Genomic DNA, 23,338 nt, shown 5'->3' with positions numbered 1-23,338 from the left:
TTAAAGTGAGCCACTAGTGTTAAAACAATACTCAAATCAAGTAGTTATCTGCCAGCTTTACAGTCTGTATATTAGCTCTGTTTTCATTACTTAATGTGAAACCATCTTAAAATAGCTAAAAACCTACTAAACTAACAGCCTATATTTTTTTGTGCTATAAACCTCCTGTGGGTAACACTGTGTGGCCTCTCTCTGACGTGACAGAGCAGTAAAATCCGTTAAAGCAACCCGCAGCATAACCTTGCAGCGTTGACTCATCTGCGTAGTGCTGATACCCTCAGTGTTACACTTCTATATCCTGTCTAACGGACACATCAGAAACAGTGTTTACACATGAAGAGCGGTAGAACAGAAAGCGGGGATGAGTCAGTTAAGGTGCAAGTGTGATGGGGAAGATAAAAAAGGACCAGAGTTGCTCCGGGAAATTCTGGCCTACGTGCGGTAATGTGCAAACCCCTGCACAATCAGTGCTTTCACAATTACAATTCGCAATGAGAGACATTTTCTAATGAAAAAAAAAAGATACTCCGTCAGCATGAAAACAGTTAACTCCATGAAAAACAGTTTATTGACCCACTGATATCACTAATTTCTATACAGAATAAATAGTGCAAGAGAAAAGATACAATGCAATGGCATGAAATCTGAGCAATGACACAAAACAGTGTTGATCTACATAACTGGATGGTTTGAAAATCAAGAAGTAGGTCTTATTTTATGAAAGCGGTATCACATTTGTTAGCAATTTCATATACAATATATATAAAAAAAAGACACCATTCAGAAATTGCACATGGTGGTCACTCCTCTTTGGAATGATTGATAAGTCTTTTATATGTTTAGCGATCAGTCGTGTCACCCGTCTGATTCTTGGAGAAGCAGATATGACACAATAGACAAAATATACAAGCTTGGCTCAGCAGCATAGATCCAACATCAGATAAAAAACTAATTTATATTACAAGTACTTTCAATGGACCCAGGCAGAGCCGCACGCTTTAATAATACTGCATTTTCGATATTTCATATCTGTATTCTGCAACACACAAATGATCCCATGATTGAAGTCAACTAATCATTTCATAGAAAGAAAAAGACTCGTACATGAAGTGATATTTGTCAAGAGAGCGACAGGCTACTGTACATAGCTTATTTTCAAGAGGCAACAAAGCTGATGCTACATTATTAGCCAATAATTATTACGCCTTCATAACAGGAGGACATTTATATGTGTCAACACTAAGCAGCTACATGGACGCATGTAACTCACCTTAGCAACTAGAAACATGAACATTATCTGAGGATTGAAAGCCGTGATGGATGGGATCAAGTTTCACAAACACTACAATGATTAATCAGATTCATCTTTAAACAAGACTTCGTATGATATGAAACACAAACACACAGGCACCGTCACACATGGTGTACAGATGCTCCCATGTGTACTTTCCCTATAAGCCTGTTGTGACTTTACAAGCCTCATCAGACAGTGATGATAGAGCCATCAACCAGACTGTGCTCTCCAAGTGAAACGTCTTAAACTGATTTACTACCGATGACAATTTGTCATTATCCTCTCGTTTTATGATTTTATCATTGGCTTTATCCAGATCTTTATCAAGATCTGATCTTATCTAGGTCTTTGCGTTTATCATAATTATATGGTTCTTTGGGAAACCTGCTGTTAAACAGCATCGGGTTTATAAAATGGAGTGTTTTCTAACAAATTCTGTATGTAGTATTAGATTTCCCTATTGAAGGAGCAGTGTGTAGGATTTAGTGGCATCTAGCGGTGAGGTTGCAGATTGCAACCAACTGAATACTTGTCATATACTAACACTTTGTCAGACCCATCGGCGTCACTTTTTGGTCGCAGTAAACACACGCTTAACGTTGTGATTTAAACAAAATACTTGCTTATGTTTAGGCAACAAAACCACTTGGTTAGGTTTAGGAAAAAACAACATGGTTGGGCTTAAAATGACTACGTTTTTAAAATGAAAATGTGACTTGACATTGTCCCGCCCACCCTGTGTGTCTCTTTTGCTCTTTAAACTACGTCACCACAGCTCTTTCACTGAGCGTTTACTGAATGTGCCGCATCTCATAACTGCGCTAAAGGGTGCCTTGTGCATCAGTATTGAACGCCGACGGCCCGTGACAAAGTGTTGGTGTAGTATTTGACGCCCTGGGAATGAGAACAGATCCCCCAAAATCCTACACACTGTTACTTTAAAATGACCAATGAGCTACTGTGAACAACAAGAAGAAGTTTTGACTTGTGCATTAGGGTAGATACGATTTTAAAATTTGAATAACATCCCTCCAGTATGAATAAATATATTTAAGAAATATAAAACATAAGTTTTCACATTCATGAATGAGCTTTTGTTTGTCAACAAACTAGCATTCATCTGTCAGAGAGCAGCTCTCTTCAGCAACTGAAAGCTTTAAATGTGCAAAATTTATAGCAGCAGCTTAAAGCTGTACTTCTTTTTATGTAAAAGGACAAGACAAAAAAAGTGCTCATAGCCACTCCACTGATCCTAAGAGGGAACAGTTTTTAACTAAATCCAAAAGGGTTTACTCTGATGATTTTAGGATAACTCTTATTAGTTTCGCCTCAGCCTCAGTTATACTGCTAGGTCAGGGGCTCATCAAAGTTATTATTCATCCTCTGGGGACCAGGAACATTTGTACCAAATGTCATGGTGATCCGTTCAATACTTGTGGAGCTATTTGGACCAACAGATTGTCATCCATGGAGCCAAATCACACTAAAAACCCACTTGGACACATTTAGCTAAAGGATGTCTTCCACTTATATTCCTGTTAAGTGTACCGTAACCTTTCCATTGAACTTTCAATACACGATATATCTACAATAGTGCTGTAATGACTATACAAAAGCACTTCAGATTATCAGGGACAGTCTGTAAGTGTGTCATTTAAAACCAGTCAGAACCAGTTAGGGCGTCTTATCCAGTATCCTTTGTGATTGTCACTTAGCACACTAACTACTCAGCAATACTGTCTGATACAAGATATGGCACAAAAACATCACAATGTGCAACTTCAAGCTTTGGGCACTTATATGTCTGAGGTAGCAAAACAATCTGTATATACATTATACATATTCTTATTTCATATGGCTCTTCCTAAACCAAACGTTCAGCTGTTTGGTTCATTTTTTCATTAGGTCTCTTCCTACAATACGTTGGCACCAGAAACAACCTGAAGTTGCTCTCTGAGGGTGAACGGTGTGGTTGTGTCCTGAAGAGGGCAGCCTCAGGCCGTTAGAGAGAACACCTTCTCCCAGTTTGCTTCCAACACCTCTCAGTCCATGCTGTTGCACCAGTGCCAGCACCAGTGCATCAACGAATCTAACTAATCTTTGACGTCCTTGATGGCAGACAGCTGAGACACCGTTTTCTTGACCCGCAGGGCAGTGAGTCGAGCAGCAGAGTTGGCGTACCAGCACTCTCTCATCAGTTTGCCCATCACACGCAGAGCCTGGTGTATCAACAAGGATACAGTATTATTATATTATATTTTTGGGGCATTGGAAAGAGACAAGGATTGCATGGGAGAGAGGGGATGACATGCAGGAAAGGGCCCAGACTGGAATCAAACGCGGGCCACCGCGGTAAGGACTCAGCCTTGATGGTGCGAGTGCTCTCCCAGGTGAGCTACTGGGACGCCCCGAGACATTTTTTATTTATATAAAAGTCACATAACTTAAACAACAGGCTGTAGTGCTCCTTACCTTGAATAACATAATACCTAGAGCTTTGGTAATTATCAAAAAACTAGAATTAACGCCTCGCGGTTTAGTGTCCAAAATGTCATCACTTCATCGTTTTATCCTGTGTGTGAAATTGTCATAATTAGGATATGAATTCTTAAGTTATGGCCTAAAACGTGTTTCATGAGGTCACAGTGACCTTGACCACCAAAATCTAATCAGTTCTTCCTTGAGTCTAAAGGGGTCATTTGTGCCAATTTTTGAAGAAATTCACTCCAGGCGTTCCTGAGATAATGCCTTCATGAGACCGGTACGGACGGACAATCCGAAAATATAATGCCACCGGCCACCGCTGAGCCAGCGCAGAGGCATACAGATTGTAGTCACTAACAATGTAGGCTACATGTAGTTAATTTTATTCTAAGTTGAGGAATCTCGTCACAGTTCAAACAGGCTGTTTCTGACTGTTTTCAATAATGACTACGTTGACTATGACTAATGACTACAATGGCAGACTTATACCCACAGTTTACATCTGGTGAGTCAGACTAGTTCATCACAAACTAGGCCGATAAAAGCACCGCTCAGTAACCACTGATCTGTAACAAACATATTGTTTCTTTGGCTTTTGCAGCTTTTATTTAAGAAGTAACACGCTGAACAACATTTTCAGTCAGTAGTGAAGGGAGCTGCAATTATTAAAGCTACTAAGTTCAGTTTGCGGATTAAAACATTGAACTCGACTACTACAAGAAAACGCCTAGTTGTAATAAACCAGATTTATCCTATAAGCATATCGCATGTCAAGTTTGTTTTTGTTTTGTATCTGACTTTTACAGTTTCACACACACACACACACACTAGTGATGAGTGAGTATCATACATCCCATTTACACCTGGTATTAAAATGCAATCTGTATCCGGACACATTATCCGGATAAGGTAAAACGTATGTTAATGCAAGGTGTAAATGCGTCATGATCGGATCTGCCTCCGGAGGTAGTCTGGCTCACACTGTGTTCGGACCTCAGGTAGGTGTAAACACAATCATAGTGTCAGTGATAACTATCTTACATGATGCCACACCAGATACACCCTCCCGCCTCACCTCACAGCTCTGCCACTGGTTGGGAACGTTGGGTCTGAGTTTCTGCTCGCACACCACCTTCCTCATGTCCTCGATGGTCGGATCAGAAGGCACCAGGTCGTAATAAGGCAGCTGGAAATCTTCATGAAGTCCTGTGAAGATGGAGATTTTGTTTATCATGATTTTCCTCACCCACATAATGACACACAGGACGGATGGTACAGAAAAAGATATAAACCGTAATCGTGCGAGGGAAAAATTGACTGACTGTTATTGGAACAATGACAGATTCAGCAGTGGTGTCACGTATGTAGCCTACTATTAGTGCCAGAGTGCAGTTTTTCTGATTTGTCCATTGAATATTTTGTATAAATATCAAGTGGGAGTGTGCTATTTAAAGTACCTCTAACAGAGCATCTTCGGGCCAGTTCCCAGAACACCAGGCCTAGCGCGTAGATATCCGCTCTCTTGAATGACTCAAAGCTGTTCATATTGATCGTCTCATCAAGGATTTCTGGGGCCATGTACCTGCAGAGGACAAAATGATTAAGACCTAATGAAATAAAAAGCCCAGTACTTCTTTCCTTAACCGATTTGAGTGTGGCTTTGTTGCCATCATAAATACAGAAAAAAAACAAGCTCAGTTCATCACTCTGAACATTAAGATATTTAAAGATTATGTTTCTGGGAACTAGAAGAACAAATACATCATCTTGAAAAACAACAGTGACAGCACTCACTGGTGATTTATGGCTGTAGCTTGACAAAGATATATTGAATTGAGCTATTGATAATACCACTAGGAGTTGCCAAAGTCTAGAAATTTGAATGTTTAAGATTGGTCCATATAGATAAATGTGTTCATATATAATTTTACCAAAACAAAATATGTTTTTACAATAATGCCTGTAGAAACCCTGTTTGTTTTCTAATACAAAATAACTTGAGGTTATTAACTAATCTGACGAAGGGATGAAGTGCAGGTGGAGAAGCTCAGGTGAGGTGAAATGAGGTGATTAGGCAGGAGAACGGGCAGGGAGCTGATTGGCTGGGGAAAAACACTGGGAACAGGAACGGAGCTGATTGGTTGGGAGGAGCTAACGAGGCTGATTCAGAGCAGGTGTGATAGCTGTCTTTTATTCTGATAAGCCATCTCAGTGGCCTACAGCACAAACCAAAACACGGAATTGAATCCAGGGCCAGGTAATCGGAGAGCAGATGAGGGAAGTGGAAGTGGAAGCAGATGTGTGGATGGGTGTGGCACTCAAGTGATAGGGCAAAGAGGGAAGGGAAAATTGCAAACAATAGTCTGAGGAAGTCAGAATGTGGCTGAAGAGGAACAAACCGTGACATCCCTGGTTTTATTACAGCCTATATTAAAACCTATTTATTGGTACCTATTGTCTATTTATGATGTACATATAGAAATAACCTTTTTTCTGTGTAATCTTATCTCATTATTTCGTGTTTGGTTGTTGCTACTATATAGGTGAGGCCACACCTGTTTTGTCTGTTTGTTGAATACCCTGACAAAGACCAAAAGCGGTCGAAACATGTTGGCATTTTAATGATTTAGCCACTTAAAAAAAAAAAAAGATAAGATAGAAATGTATTAATCCCGAAGGAAATTCCTTTGCCAGCGATTGCTCAAAATTACGACAGCATAAGAATAAGAAACTGAGTAATAAATATAAAGCGTATAAGAAGTAATATTAACACCAGTGCCTAGTAAAATAATAATAAAAATAAGATAAATTGAGCAAAATAAGTAAACTAAAATAGAAAAAGTAATATTGCACATGATATTAAAAGTAATATTGCACAATGCCAAAAAAGTAATATTATACATGAAATAAAATAAAGGCTTTTTCAATATTTCCTTCCTCGTTGTTACTTGTTCTAACATTGGAGGGCCTGGTTAGACCTCCGACATCACTCATTATTTCATAATTGCACTGTGTACACACTCAGCTAACTGTTAACAAACAGCATATTATTTTAGGAATCACTAGTGGGACTGAATGTGCACGACACGGTGGAAACCTACTGGGTTTTTGATTATAGATTCTGCTTTTCTTGCAGAAAACAGTGCCAAGGAAGCTGGCTCACTTTATGTTGTGAGCCAATTAATAGTACTGGCCAAAAAACTTTAAAACAGGCTGACTAGAGAAATTCAGAGGCGGACTGCTATGTCAACTCCACAGGAAATCTAGCACATCAAATAAATTCGACCAGGTGTTAAATCATTTCAGTTACATTTCCTGTTTCTATTTTGTGTGTGTTAATTGTGTGCTGTGATGTAAATCCAACCTCTTGGTTCCCACTCTGTGGTTGGACGGTATGTCGATGGAGTTGGTGGTGGAGTCGTGTTTCACAGCCAAACCCAAATCTGCGATAACTGCCGTGCCGTTCTTCCTCACCAGGACATTTTTAGACTTTAGGTCTCTGTGAGCAATGGCAGGTTTCCCTACAGCCAAGAAGGACATAAATAAGGTTAAGAATATAGATACAAATATTTTCCATTTTTTACTGATGGATAAAATAACGAATATTTTTGCAGGATTAATGGAGGGGAAAAATAACATCTGCAACAATTGATCATTTTTGGATTTCGAAAACAAGACGTGTAGACATAACGTTTGGATCTGGGAAACTAAGAGACTAAATTACAGTCTAATTTATCAATTGACAAACAGTTTTGAGGACACAGGCTGACCGTCACTGATTGAATCTGTGTTTAGACAATTTTTTAGGGGTTTACTGGCGCACACAAGTGTCATAGTTGTTTGAATCCCCCAATATGAGGTCAGTGCCCAAGAATTCAGCCTTACCCTGCGTCCCAATGATTTCCATGTGGAGATGTGCCAGCCCACTCGCTATGGACAGAGCGAGGACGATCATGCCTTCCAGAGAGACTGTGTACCTGTTCAGGTAGTCGTACAGGGAGCCATGCTCGTGGTACTCTGACACCAACCAGAGCTGCGTCCACGACCCATTATCTGCAGCAAATAATACAGTCACATGTCAGCACATTTATCTTTTAACTGTGATGTGAACTTTGGTTAGTGTGTCTGAAACTGATACCTTTGTTGTCAGCAGCAATGAAGCCCAAGATGTTCTCATGTCTGAGCATGATTGTCTGATAAATCTCTGCTTCACGAAACCACGACCTCTCGTCCCTGGAAGAGAAGATCTTCACAGCCACATCCTCTCCTCGCCACCTCCCCCGCCACACCTCCCCAAATCGACCTTTCCCAATGGTCTCCTGCAGGACGATGGTCCGAGCTATAGTCCGCTGGACCAGCAGTGGTAGGCCTGTGAGACACCAGCAAGACGATTAGCTGAAGTCTTGTTGAGTATAACCCAGAATGAATCATCACATCAGGCGGCGTCTCTCTCACCTGATCCAGAGCCTGAGGTGCTCATGTCATAGATCAGATCTTTGAGACATTTGTCGGGTGACATCAGCATCTGGTCATCCAGAGGCTCCTCTGGGTCCTGCTTGTGGGCTCTGCTGTAGGCACAGCGGTTGCCCTGCACAACGAACACGCTCAGCAGGATCCCCACGCACAACAGGCAGGAGGGCACCAGGATCACTACAGAGAGCTGCAGCCTGCTCCAGCTGGGATCTTCTTCTTCCAAAGGCCTCTCTGATAACACACACACATAAATACAACATGAAAATGTAGCCAATATCATTTTCCTCTGAAATTGAACTAGAATGAGAGAGAATTTGCATTTATGTTGCATTGAGCTCCCCATGGTTGTTGCACCCTCTGGTGGTCATTCTACTGATTATCTTATGTTGTGTACAACCAACTGAAATCATCATCTCAAGTGGACAATATATTATATCAGTGGTGCACTGCTGAAATATGCTGATGTACTGTTTTTCTGACCTTAACACAAGCTCAGCAAAAGCTATCACCCTGTCGACAATCTTAAAATTTAGAGAGATGGAAATTGTACATTTGGCAGATGCAAAGTTTTGTCTGCCAAAAAAATTGTTTTTCCAGACCGCCAGAAAATGTCATCACTGCCCATAAATGTCATTAATCAAAAGTAATTAAGAGATACAGAGGTAGAAGCTTTTAGTGGCAAGAAACTTTTCTTCAAAAAGTAGAAATCCAAATGCGTCTTCTTCACTTAAAGTAAGTGTTATGCACTGATGATCAACAACAGGTGCACTATGAGAATAAATTGTGGATTTGGCAAAACAATAACAGTAACCTGGCATTTCCATCTCTGACCTTCATTGAGTCTGTGGGTGGACAGAGGAGACCTAGACACAAGCAAAAACAGCAGAACTGGTGGGCGCTGGGATAATATGAGATTTAAAGATATGCTGATAACATAATGCACAGTGACCACTGTAATAGTATGGTAACATAGTGATAGAAATAAACTACAGGTCTGGGGACATAGAAAGAATTAATAACTTGGCAATAAGTCATTTTAACTTTAGGACTCTTTCAACATACAGTTTCAACATAAACGATGCCGACTTGAGAAACCCAAACCTAATCCATGTTTCTTCAGCATCTCCTCAAATCCCCAAAGCATGAAATGTCCTCACCAGGAGTGCCTCAAACGTGCAACATCTGCTGATGGCCCAATGTGCAAAGCAACATGTCGTGAACTAAACCACAGTTTCTTCAGACATCTTTAGCCTTTTACCTAAATACACATCCTGCCATGTGTCCAACTGGAGCTCAGCAGACATGGTGCAAAACAAGACTTGACTCTCCTCTGGCCCAGTGGCGAAAGACCTTCAACAAATTGCAACTGTTTATTGGTGACTCTGCAGTCTACTTTGAAACTGTTTGACACAACAACAAAACAAATGTTTGGCAATTGGGGATTGAAAAGCAAGGTGTTAATTAAAGGACAATAAACTAAACTGTTAATCCAGCTAAACACTAACCATTACCTATAACTTCCCCTTATAACTGTAAATGCATTCTACTCTAGGCCCGTATAGAAGTCACAGCAAAGGGCACTAACAGACATTAAGTCTCTGTGTATAGAAACTAAATAACACAGTAGATGAGCTCACATGCTGCTATTTAGCAGAGCGGTGGAACAGATTGATTCTGGTGTCCTCATTCACAGTCAACGCCATGGCCCGAGGGTGCTGCCCTGACCCATCTCATCAACAGTCTGCAGCACTTTACACATTAAATCTCCAGCATCACCTCCACATTTTGATTTGGACCAATGTCTGACGATGCCATCTAACTCAACTTATTTTAGATGAATAGATCAGGTGGGGCGGTTAACACTTTTTTCCTTTCCCTTTTGTTTTCTTTGTCTCTTCTTTCAATTGGTGTCAGAAATTAAGAATGTACCATGTATTAAAGAGGAAAATTAGGCTGTTCTTGTCTTGAATGAACTATACAGCAGTGTGAACAGTTAGTCGATTGATTAGTTGATCAACAGATAATCAATTGGTAAACAGTTTTGATGCTCAATTCATCGCAAAAAATCATTATAATACCCCATTGTCATGGTCCTGGCAGTTTTATTTTGATAAGTTAATTCCTCATGTGTCATGTTTGGTTTTACTTCCTGTGTGTTTTCCCCACCTCCTCCGATTATCCTCACCTGCACGATTTTGCCATCAGTCTACCCTGTTTATATACTCCCTTGTTTTCCCTGTTCCCCTGCCAGATTGTCTTTGTTCTACCCCGTGTGCTCATTGCTTTCTAGTAATTCACCAGTGTAACTTTTCTAAGATTTTTGGACTTTGCCTTGTTCCCTGGTTTTGGGATGTTTGCTCTTCCTAGACTGATAACTTGTGTATGACCCCGTGCTTTGCAGCAAAGACCTAGCCTTGTGTACTGAGTCTAAACCCTGAATTGTTACACCCATGCAAAGTGTAACTCTGACCTCCCACTGTTTTCCACTGAATTGTCTATCCACAGGTGTATGTAATCCCCCTCTGCTTTGAGGCCAACTTCCACCCAGCAGACCCATGAGAGGCTTTTAACTTGCAGTAGGACTACATGCCTGACAAAGTATTTATTTATAAATCAGTGGAGGGAGGGAGGGGGAGGATCACTCACCGCCGTCCCTTTGCCTCTGCCAGATTTGTTATGTCACAGGATCTAGTAGGATCAGCATCTACCTCGTCTAGCCGGGGCCAGAATGAGTGGGAAATCCCACACTGATTGGGGTGGTGTTGCTGTCGAATGACTACTGTAACTACTGAGCAATGTGACATTGTCTGAGTAACTGTCTGAGGGGATGAATCCATCTTTCCTCTATTATTTTCCTTTCCTACTGCAGGTAAAATATTAATCTTTATTGTTTTAAATTTTTTTTAAATAACTAAAATACAACCAGAGACAAGATTGCATCAGCTTGAAAGCATCACATTGGCTGTACCTGGGTATAGGTGCAGAGTCTCATTGTTACAGAAGTCTGTGAAGCAGCAGTTCCTCTTGGAGACATTTCGGGAGCTGTAGCAGAAGACCTGGCCCCTCATCTCAGAGGGCGACAGGCACGACTTGACCGTCTCCTCCTTCCCGTCAATCAGCATCACAGAGTTCCAGCAGGCGCCGTCTGCGGTCGTCTCACAGGTGTGGTTGGCGCAAAGATGGCACACACACCTCAGACCTGAAACATATGACGTCACTCAAGATGGTCAGATAACTATGTTGTCCACAGACACTTTCCCGTAGACACCAGTTAATTCAATGATTTGTAAAAGCGCTGGGGGGACACAGTTTCATTCACAGACCGCCATGGCTAGTGGTCTTTAACTCTTTAGGGGCTGCTGTTATGTAAGCAGGTCCATACTCTTAAATGGCTGGAGGTGGAGGAACCAAAGTAATGCCTCTTAGTTTAACACCCAGATAATCTTGTGTTCCTCTTGGAGCTGCTGTCATGCTTTGTTTGATAAGACTGTGAGTGATTGATAAGCAAGCTTGCACTGCCTGCTCACACATGGAAATAAACTGTAAGAATATATTTTATTCAGTTAAACAATTTTTAGTAAGAATATGTTATTCAATTAAAATATTTTTAGTAAGAACATATGTTATTAAATTAAACAATTTAATATATGCAGTTGTTCACATTTACAACTGCACTATCCATAATAAGGTTAAGGTCTCCACAGTGTCCGAGTATAAATCAGATTATAAAGTTGTAAAAACTTCTAGCATAAAATTCACTGGCAAACGGTATTTTTTTTTAATAATAATAACCTATTTTTTTTACATTTTGACCATTGAATAAGTAACTTCTCTGTACTTTCATGCAGTTTAGTTTGCTCAGCGATCAAATATTTTGTAAGTTTAAAATGTATTAGCTTTATAAGCATTGGATTCATAGCTGAGCTGTTTGCAGCCATTCAGCTTCATCCATTTGATTTACTGCCTTCCACTAATTTATATTTATGTATAGGTTAATATTTAAGACCTATATTTTAACTTGCACTATTTTATGTCTTGGATTCTCATTTTGATTTTCCTTTCTTTTTTATATATACATTTTTAATGGGCATTGTTGGAGGGTACCTGAGACCCAAGATTTCCATTGCAAACGACTGCATGCTGTAAGTGATGTGCATATGACGAATAAAGAAACTTGAAACTTGTGTACCTAATAAAGCGACCAGCAAGTGTAAATTCTTATAAAAATTGGTGGATGGTGAAATTTATGTCCTGTGTGCAATTTAGTGGTTTGCATGTCAGCTCAGTCTAGTTACAAAAAAAACATTCTCATTTTTGTCAGGAGGATTGACTGCTGATGCAAAGCATCTTGTGACAGTATGTCAACTCTTTATACATGTTTATTCATGTCATTTCCACATCATCTGTATTTGTCACGTATCAACAAATGTGAGAAGCGCTCTAGGTCAAGTCCTCATGAATAGTGACAGTTATGGAAGTAAATGTTATTTATATTGCACACATCAAAGAGACATAATGCATATGCGATCATACAGATGGAATTATAATGGGACAGGAATAACAAGGATGAAAAATACAGCAAACACAATTGAGACATAACATTACAAAATAATGTGCTTATGATAGAAAAGCCTGTCATTTTAGCTCGTGATCATCTGTGCTGTTTTAAGGTTTTCAAGGAGGCAACTCAAAAACCACAATCTCTCTGATTTTAACCTCAACATGGGAAACATTAAAACATGCTTAACTCCCATACTAATTCTAAACCCTACCGACAACCAGTATTGAAAAGGTATAATCAGAGTTATCATGGAGGTGTGTGAGGATTTTGTTAAAAGTCTGGAAGTGACATTTTGACCACTGGAGGCCTGGAAGTGGAGCAATCTAAGCGTGTATACTGCACATGTATTGCAATGCTCTTTCCAAGAAGGAAAAGATGCATTAATAAATCTTTTCCAGATGTTGACAGTTGACATTAACCTAGATACATTTCACAACTGGAAGAATCTTAAGATGATGGTCAACGTTCATGCTGTGAACACAAGTGACTCCTTCTTTTGTTACTTGGGTTTTAATTTAAATGTTTATAGTCCAATTCAGTCAGTGATAAGATCTATCTTTTTATGTATTTTCCGAGTTTTGAATAAGATCTGAAAATGTCTAGTCCTTCAGAGTTGCTAAACTCAGTAAGGAGGACATGATGCCAAGGACATACCCACAGAATTAGAATATTTCTATGGACATAAATAAATGAAGGTTACAGCTGTGTGTCATCCATGTAGCAGTTATAAAATGTGTTTAATACCAGGCTAATTATATAAAAAGAGAACAGCATGGGACCAAGGATTGATCTCTGGGGAACATCTCAATTATCCTATTGAACCCTAACTCTCCTATTGAAGAGAAACATTTGAAGGTTGTCCCTGAATTACCCAGCCAGTATCAACAAAGATGGAGTGATTAATACTTCAAAAGAAAAGGCTGTAACTGCTCTATGTTTATCTTAAAATCCCCAAAAATGTGTGCAATAAATTCTAACTTGACCTTATGGCACTCCTCAAAGTCCTAAGTCCATTTGTACCTACAGAATATATGTAACTGTTTAAAACTGGGTCACAAAGAAATAGTTTAACATTTTTGAACGACCTGAAAACAGCTGGACACTGTTGTTTTTTGCAAATGTTACTTATAAAGGAATAAATTAAGCGTTCTTGGGGACTATTTTCAGCCACAGATTAATATATCAACACGTTCTCATCCCAACTCGTCACATACCGCCGCTTTGCACTTGACGTCACTTTATTTTTGCCATCGAAACCACTATAGTTAGGTTAAGGAAAGAAACACATGGTTGGGCTTTAAACTACTACATTTGTAAAGTGAAAATGACACTGAACGTTGTGAACATGGGACACGAACGAACAGCTGATTGTTACTTGATGCACGGGACACAAACAGTGGTCTCCTGGATGAAAGCCCTGTGTTTGTTGGACCCATCCATCTCCCCAGGGTGTGTGTATTTTCACTCTTTAAACTACGTCACCACACTTTCTCGGAGAGTTTACTGTTGCCGCGGATGGGTTTACATTATAGTTAATGGAACGCCCGGTGTGTTTCATACCGGCACTGAAGGGTGCCTTGTGCAGCGGTACCGACCGCCGACGGCCGTGACAAAGCCTCAGTATATGACACCCTGGGAATGACAACAGGCTGAATATACTGTACGTGTTGCACGGCACCAAGCTGGTGTAGGATTGACTGAAAATAAACAACAGTGCTCATGTTTACTGTAATGAAGCATAACCGTGTGGTGTACATTTCAGCTGGTTAAATTCATCATGGGTTTTGGTCTTTTAATTTATTGAAATTTAGAAAAATAGAGAATATTCAACCTTATATTTTAAAGGGCTTTTTTTATGCTCCTCCAGCAGTAATACGGACGTCCTGACAAAATCAGTAGAAGATCAGGAGCTCAGTTCAAACTGGAGCCTGACTGTAATAATGACCACAGTTTTTTTAACAGCATACTTGGGAGTTGCTTGGCAACAAACTTACTCAAGGACAATGATTATTGAAGTTTGAATGTGCTGTAGCTCTGTAAGGTAAAATAAGGTTTGTCTTTTTTAAAGCTTTTTTTTTAAAGCAGATGACTAACTGAGCATTGGTGTGCGTGTGTGTGTGTGTGTGTGTGTGTGTGTGTGTGTGTGTGTGTGCGTGTGTGTGTGTGTGTTTAATCGCTTCTTAAATCATGTATGGTGGCAAATTTTCTCCATTGTTTATTATTAGAAACCAAATTCCAGTTTTGGGGAAGAGGTGCCATAAAGACTAAAACTGTGTTCAGTTTGCAAAACAGAAAATGCATGCTCAGAGTATTGTTGTGCTCTCAAAACATAACAACAAAATCACATATTTTACTGGTTTCTTTAAAAAATGCTGGAGCAAAACTCCACACCAAGGACGGCAAAAAGAAAAACAACCTCCTTTTTCAACACAGTGCATCAAATGAATTTAATCATATTTAGTCTGTTTACTGCTCCATATATTGCATGTCATTTACAGGCCACAGATCTTTGTCACATCGGATCTACTGTAATATTTTAACGTTGTGAATTAGCCACAAACAAATCAAACTGCATGAAATCAACCAGAAACCAATGAATGAATCGGAAGTCTAACAACACAGTTCAACTATGGAGAAAAAACGCTATGGATTGCTTTAAGCTTTGAGATGTGATAAAAATGCAATGAAATTATTGCTTTTATAATTGTTTATCCTTGAATGCGTAAACGCTTGTTTTCTGCATTGTGGACGGGGTTTTGTAGATTGAGCAGGGAAGATTTGGTCATAAAAAGTTGAATCCAATCAGTGACTTTGAGGAAACTTCTTGTTATCTCAAAGCAAACATTCTGCACACTTCCAAACATACTGGAATATGTGCAAGTTTCCTATAATATGTCAAAGAACTCCTACCAGGGTTAGATCGCTCTGCAGCTCCCCTCAATCCTGAAGGAGATATGAGTATATCCTAGGTGAACAATGTTGATAAAATGCATTTACTCCTAAACTTAGAAGCACAACCAAATGTGTGTATGTCACCACAAGTCAGTTCTTCTCTGCTCAATAAAGTAGGCATGAGTAGGGATGAGTTGTAAAGATGAACTATTCTTAATAACAACCTATTAAGTAATCATTCAGATGCACTTACAATTTATAGAAGTATGTGTTGAGAGGATTGTACTTGAACCTTTTTACCACAGAGGTCTTCAGCAAGAAGCGATTGTTATGAAAAGTACCACTCATGTCACATTACAAAGGAAGCTATTAGAGAGATGGAATAAAAACCACTTCAAACCATCTACTTCATTTGAACTCTGCATTTTTAATATAGCTGCATTATGCAGCCCGTTATCTGGATTGAGGGCATTTTAGGGCACGTTCACACCAACCTTGTTTAGTCTGGTTTAACCGAACCCTTTAGCATTAACCCCCTTGGTGCAGTTTTTTTGGTTGGTGTGAAAGCCACACTCGGACTCTGGTGCGGACCAAAAAAAGGCTCTCTGGTCTGCCTCGAAGGGGTGGTCTCGGACCGCTCTCAAGTGAACTCTGGAGCGGTCATTTCTGGTGTGAACACCATTCGAACCAATCACAGGAAGCGTACCACTTTATCTGTCATTTCATTGGTTAAAAGAACATTTCCTTTTCCTGTATTGGTGACCGGTGGCTATTAGCACATTTGCGAGCAAAATGTCGAGTGGCACGACGAAGTGAGATGCCTCCGTAACATATCATGGGCTGAAGAGAGCATTACTCATTTACTCCAGAAGGTGTATAATAAGCCGATGTATGCCTGCGTTAATGAATTATTTAATACCCGCTGTCTTACAAGACGTTCATATGCGCGGTCCCCTAAAGACTACTGATATGCGCTCCAGATCAACACGAACATGAACAGAACCTGACGGTGCTCCATGATTAACGATATTACGATATCCAGCTAGAAATTAGAAGCAGCTTGTTGTCTCTTGGTGCCTTCAAATGGGGTCGTGTTTGCCGTGTTCACGAGAAGAGTCCATATGAACGCCCCCCTCTTGTGGTATTCACTACCTCGTAAGTGGAAAGTTTCTGAAAGCTGTGTGTGTTCAATTATATTTAACAAAAGAAAGTGTGCAATAACTATCATTTACTGTGTGTAAACAAGAAATGCCGGTTGACTGACAGACTTCAAAACTTGTATCCTGTCTACAATGAACCTACTATAACAGCTCCCACACACCTTCCAGTGAGACGCGCATCTATTTTATAGAATAGAAGGCTCGCCTATTTTTCAGGCGAGCCGCTCGCGTCTCAGCTGCGTGTCTCAGCAGCAACAGACAGGGAAGGTGATCTAGTGACAGTAAATTAACATCATACCAGCAAGATTACTACAGTTTCCATGTCTAGTCATCTGTAGAATATGTCACAGACAGTGAAAGTGATCTAGTGACTGTATATTAACTTCATACCAGCAAGACTTTACTACAGTTTCGAGGTCTATCTGTAGAATATGTTACGGAGATGAAAAAAAGTAAAGACTTATTTTTAAATCAACACTTCCTGCTTTCATTTCAAAATAAAAGCCCTCAGGCTTTTTTTTCTATTGACAGAATCCCTTCATTTGTTAACAAGAGGCTTTTATTCTGAAATATGAGCAGTCAGTGTTGTGGAACACACAGTCACTTTGAGAGCTCCAAGAATTGATAAAGTTTGGGGTTTAAATCAACACTTCCTGCTTTCATTTAGAAATAAAAGCCCTAAAGCGGGTTTTCTTTGCACAGAATTCCTTCATTTGTTAACACAAGGCTTTTATTCTGAAATATGTGCCGGACAGTGATGTGGAACAAGCAGTGACTTGGAAAGCATCATAAATGAATACAGTATGGAGTTTTAATTGTTGATTATTACAATTATTTACTAATTACCACACGTTTCTGAACCTTTCTCTGTCTAAAATAAATATAAATTATATTTATCATGAATTTAAATGGCCATTAAAATGCAAACTCTATGCAGAAAGAATGGGCTGACAGCAGCAGCAGAAACACAGCTGACAGGCAGCCGACAGGAAGCCGACACGCATCTAGTGGGAACACCAGACTCCTGCATCACGCAGCCGCCACGCGACGCAGTCGCCACGCGACGCAGACGCCACGCGACGCAGACGCCACGCGCTCCTGACGTTGGTAGTGTGCCCATGGCTTAAGCCTGACCCATTAGTAGTAGCCAAAAACAAAGGCTTAGCACACTGCAACCACTGCTGTCTTTAACTTTATCAGACGTACAAGCCTTAAGTCACACACATTTATCAGGGCACACAGCAGTAGGTATACGTCAGGTATAGCACGCGAGTAGCATGTGAGTAGCACGTGAGTGGGAGGAGGCATTGTGTTGCCAGCAGCCACTGGAAATTGATTTACAATGTATTTTATAATAGCAAATGCAGCATATCAGCCTGCAGACCACCACTTGCAATATCAATTATTGTTGCAATTAATGATTAAGTGAAAAGTTTATGAAAGCTCTGATTTTACGAGTAGTGACGTGTTTGTTGACGTTGTCAGAAATGGCGGAGGCCATGGAGGTTAATTTTTCTTAATAAGTTATATATTGTAATTTTAGTCGTTTATTGTTTTTCTTCGTAATTTTATAATATGTCTGAGGAAAATGTTGATATTCCCAACGGCCTCCTCTTTTTCCTCTGACATTATGCCCTTGCATTTATTGCATTATGTTACCGACTTGCTAGCTTGCTAAATTGTTAGCCTCCGTGGCTGCCTACTACACACCAACAGTAACGTTAATATTGCCGTTGCTTAGCAGCAGTGTTCTAACGACTTAACCACTTGAACAGCGAGCATATTGTGTACACGACTTCCCATGTAAACACAAGCGCACAAGTTTTATTTGAAGGCACCATCTATTGTCTTTTTACCCGCTGACTGTCATAATTGAATGACAATTCCAACATGTGAGTTTCGTTTACAATTTTCTGGACCGTTTGAATTTTGCCTTTATGAATGCAAACTGGACAAGTTAGGAAATTTAAACAACTTATCATCCTTGCATTGGTTTTGGTTCAGAAACTGGACATTTAGGTGTGAACCCGACCTTCGAGAGGAAAAAGCACTCTGCTGATTAGCTGAATGTGTGTGTTCAATTATATTTAATGAAAGAAAGTGTGCAATAACTATCATTTACTGTGTGTGAACAAGAAATGCCGGTTGACTGACAGAGACTTCAAAACCTGTATCCCGTCTACAATGAACCTACTATAACAGCTCCCACACACCTTCCACTCAAACAAGCACATGTTCCTCTTTTTTTCAAGTTAGTGTTGATGTCCTATTCTAAGCCTGACCCATTAGTAGTAGCTCACAGGCTCAGCACACTGCAACCACTGCTGTCATTAACTTTATCAGACGTACAAGCTTTAAGTCACACACCCACTTATCAGGGCACACAGCAGTAGGTATACGTCAGGTATAGCACGTGAGTAACACGTGAGTGGGAGGAGGCATTGTGTTGCCAGCTGCCACTGGAAATTCATTTACAAAGTGTTTTATAATAGCAAATGCAGCCTATCAGCCTGCAGATAACCACTTGCAGTATCAATTATTATTTGCAACTAATGATTATTTCAATTATCAATTAATCGACTGGTCTATAAATTGTAAGAAAATTACGAAACAGGCAAATCACACCCTGCCAAAGCCTAAGGTGACATCTTCAAACTGCAACGATCAGTTCAAAACCCAAAGATATTCAGTTTCACTATCATATATGACAAAGACAAGCTGCAAATCCTCATATTTGGGAAGCTGGAACCAGAGAATGATTGATATTTTTCTTGACTTCTTCAACTCTAGTATGAATTTAGTCAAACAAATTAGAATTGGTCTATTTTAAAACAGCAACTTTAATCTTCGATATACAAACAGGTAAGAGTCCCCAGAAATGTCCATTCATATCTCAATAAGATGTGCAAATGAGACAAAGCTATCTTGCTGTATGAAACTCAAATTTTAAGTTTTGCCCGAAACAATGACATCATGATCTCACCACCATAATATTACAGCATGAGCGCTGACTGGGAAATAGCAATGAAGAATGAAACTGACATTATTCGATAGTTTGGTGTAAATCACAGGTCTGCCAAATTAGTTTTTGACCAAGCACTCTGTTTTATTTTCTAAAAAGGCAATTTTGGACGACACCTTACAACACATGGTCTACTATTAACACCTGCTGCTTTACATGTGACACAATATGGAAAAACAGGTAGCTTATATGAGCTTTTTATTTTCTTTAAATCAATATTTTTTTTGCATTCAGATCTTTAATAGCAATAGAAATTAAATTAGTATATTTTTTGTAATTGTTGAATTTACATAGGTGAGTTTATTGGCGTAAAAGAATGTGTCCTTCTAAGTTAAATAAACTTAATTCATGGTGTTTGTTTTGATGATATAGCTGATAATTCTGAGAATACAATATGGGCGATTTCAAAAAGTCTGAATGAACTATTTATCCTACAGGTAGGCAACAATTGATATTGTAAGCAGTTAAATAACTCACATAAAAACCTTAAAATAATGTAATGTACAAAATTAATGCATTTGATCAACGTAATAGCAATGAAGAATGAAACTGACAGTATTCGACAGTTTGGTGTAAATCACAGGTCTGCCAAACTTTTTGTTGACCAAGCACTCTGTTTTAATTTATAAGAAAGCCTTGCAACACATGGTCTAATATAAACACCTGCTGCTTTACACGTGACACAACATGGAAAATCAGGTAGCTTATATGAGCTTTTTATTTTCTTTAAATAAAGTTGTTTTTTTGCATTCAGAGCTTTAATAGCAACAGAAATTAAACCTAATATAAATAAAATATTTTTTGTAATTGTTGAATTTACAAAGGTGAGTTTATTGGTGTAAAATAATAATGTGTCCTTCTCAGTTAAATAAACTTAATTCATGGTGTTTGTTTTGGTGATATAGCCCACAATTCTGAGAATACAATAGGCAGTTAAATAGCTCACATAAAACCTTAAAATAATGTAATGTACAAAATGAATGCATTAGATCAACGTGATGCAAAGTGAGTGAGTGTGGTCAACACGTGGTCTACTATTAACACCTGCTGCAAAAAAAAAGCCACCTGTTTTTTCCATGTTGTGTCACATGTAAAGCAGTTATGGGCTAAATCACCAAAAAACACTATGAATTAAGTTTATTTAACTTAGGGCACATTATTTTACACCAATAAACTCACCTATGTAAATTCAAAAATTACAAAAAAATATTTTATTTATATTACGCTTAATTTCTGTTGATATAAAAGCTCTGAATGCAAAACAATATTTATCTAAAGAAAATAAAAAGCTCATATAAGCCACCTGTTTTTCCATGTTGTGTCACATGTAAAGCAGAAGGTGTTAATAGTAGAGCAGTTAAATAACTCACATAAAACCTTAAAATAATGTACAAAATGAAATGCATTTGATCAACGTGATGCAAAGTGAGTTGAGAGTGGATGTGTCAGCTGTACTGTACCTGCAGTCAGCTGGGCGACAGACAGAAAGATCAACGCCGCTTGAAAGCTGTGCTTCCCGGGACGAATCATGGCAAGAGCCGCATCTGCTCCGTGTCGACGCAACCGTTTACACAGCTACTCTATACTGGGGGGGGGGGGGGACACGTTAACGTTATTCATTGCGGTAAAGTCCCGTCGGCCAAATGCCTCACACAGTAAATGCTGGAGAGGAAAACTGTACAACGCAATGAGAAGGTTTTGCTCCGCCTCTGTTGACGAGAATTTAAGAGGATTAGAGCTGCAGACCTCTGATAGAGACATGTGAATGAGAGCCAGAGAGAAAGTGTGTTGCACATCCATTTAACTGCTGCAGGTCCACTGAAACAACCACACATACACATTGAATATGGACAGTTATTCATTCATAGAGCTGTCAGCTCTCACTTTTAGTTACTAAATACTCACTGTGGAAGGAAATCAGGCCAAATTGTGCACATTACACTGAATAAGATAAGATATAAGATATTCCTTTATTAGTCCCATAGTGTGGAAAAGTGCAGTGTACAGCAGCAAAGGGGATAGTGCAAAAAAAACAAGATGCATCAGTAAAAAAAGAGCTAAACAAAGTGTAACAAAATATGAACCATTAAAATAGAAGGATGTATAAAAATAGGAGCAGTATATACAGTATTGACAATAAACAGACTATTAACAAAATTGCACAAGTGGGAAATGATATTGCACAGTGAGAATGAATGAATGAATGAATGAATGAATGAATGAAATTCCACCTGAAAATATCAGGTTATTGATATTTATATGTTAATATAAAAGGACACTAATGACAAACTACAAATCATATGTATCAAGTAGCCCTATCTATACATCATTGATGCAATCCCAAGGGTAATGTTAGGTTCTAGGTGGGTCACTAATGGGAAATTAGTGTATGGGCTCAGAATGGGCAACGCAAATGTGGCCCAGTTGAGTCAACTAAATAGGTCCCAAATGGGCTCCCCCAAGTGGACTACCCAAGTGGGTCCTAGGTGGGTCACTAATGGGAAATTAGTGCATGGGGCCAACATGGAAACTGTGGACAAACCCACTTACAACCCATATTTCAGGCCATGTAGCCCCCATGTAGTACCCACATAAAACTTAAAGCTGGGGCCGAGATGGGTTTTGGTTTATGTTGCCCAGATTGGGCCCATGTAACACCTAGTGTACTCCTGCATGACCCAACAAGGGCACGGGGCCATTGAGGGAAAAACATTTTTACGAGAAAAAAAAGTCGTAATATTACGAGAATAAAGTCATAACTTAACGAGAAAAAAAAGTCGTAATATTACGAGAAAAAAGTCATTACTTTACGAGAAAAAAAGTAATAACTTAACGAGAAAAAAAGTAATAACTTTACGAGAAAAAAAGTCGTAATATTACGAGAATAAAGTCCATTACTTTACGAGAAAAAAGTCGTAATATTACGAGAATAAAGTCATAACTTAACGAGAAAAAAAAGAAAATAACATATAAAATGACTACTTTATAATATTATGACTTTATTCTCGTAATATGACTTTATTCTCGAAATTTCAGATTTATTTATTTTCCTCAATGTGGCCCTAATACTCCGTCGTACCGTCGTACCATAGACCTACAACAATGATAAATAAAAATGAAAATATAAACAAAAAAAGTTATTCATTTCCATTTTTAAAAATTCCACAGGGAGCCACTGGAGAGGGGCTGAAGAGCCGCATGTGGCTCCGGAGCCGCAGGTTGCTGACCCCTGACCTATACCATGGTATAAATGGTCTTTATTGACAAGCAGGTTTTCAAGAGAAATTATTAACCAGTTTGTGGGCCCTGGGGGAAAAAAAGTTGTGGAAGAAACTAGTTAAAGTTACTACTTCTAACATCAGGTTCAAACAAGCAAAGAGTAAACACCGTCAGGTAGTCCGCTGTACATTAAACAGTGCAAATATTAGCTCAACTCACCTGCATGCAATAAG

At 39.2% G+C, this 23,338-nt stretch overlaps 1 protein-coding gene across 1 annotated transcript; it reads right to left on the bottom strand.

Annotated features, from left to right (window-relative positions):
- Positions 1-540: 540 nt before the first annotated feature.
- Positions 541-21,689, bottom strand: acvr1c (activin A receptor type 1C). The gene is made up of 9 exons (XM_074659452.1): positions 21,347-21,689; positions 11,220-11,450; positions 8,234-8,482; positions 7,917-8,147; positions 7,664-7,831; positions 7,143-7,299; positions 5,236-5,360; positions 4,854-4,984; positions 541-3,513 (listed from the first exon to the last, which is right to left on the bottom strand). Exons 1-9 carry the CDS (start codon positions 21,414-21,416, stop codon positions 3,388-3,390), a joined length of 1,488 nt encoding a protein of 495 aa, XP_074515553.1. The 5' UTR covers positions 21,417-21,689; the 3' UTR covers positions 541-3,387.
- Positions 21,690-23,338: the final 1,649 nt, after the last annotated feature.

This window comes from Sebastes fasciatus, chromosome 14 (assembly GCF_043250625.1).
Source record: "Sebastes fasciatus isolate fSebFas1 chromosome 14, fSebFas1.pri, whole genome shotgun sequence".
Lineage (NCBI taxonomy): Eukaryota > Metazoa > Chordata > Actinopteri > Perciformes > Sebastidae > Sebastes > Sebastes fasciatus.
Note: the sequence above shows the minus strand (reverse complement) of the source record. Positions and strands in the feature narration are given on the sequence as shown.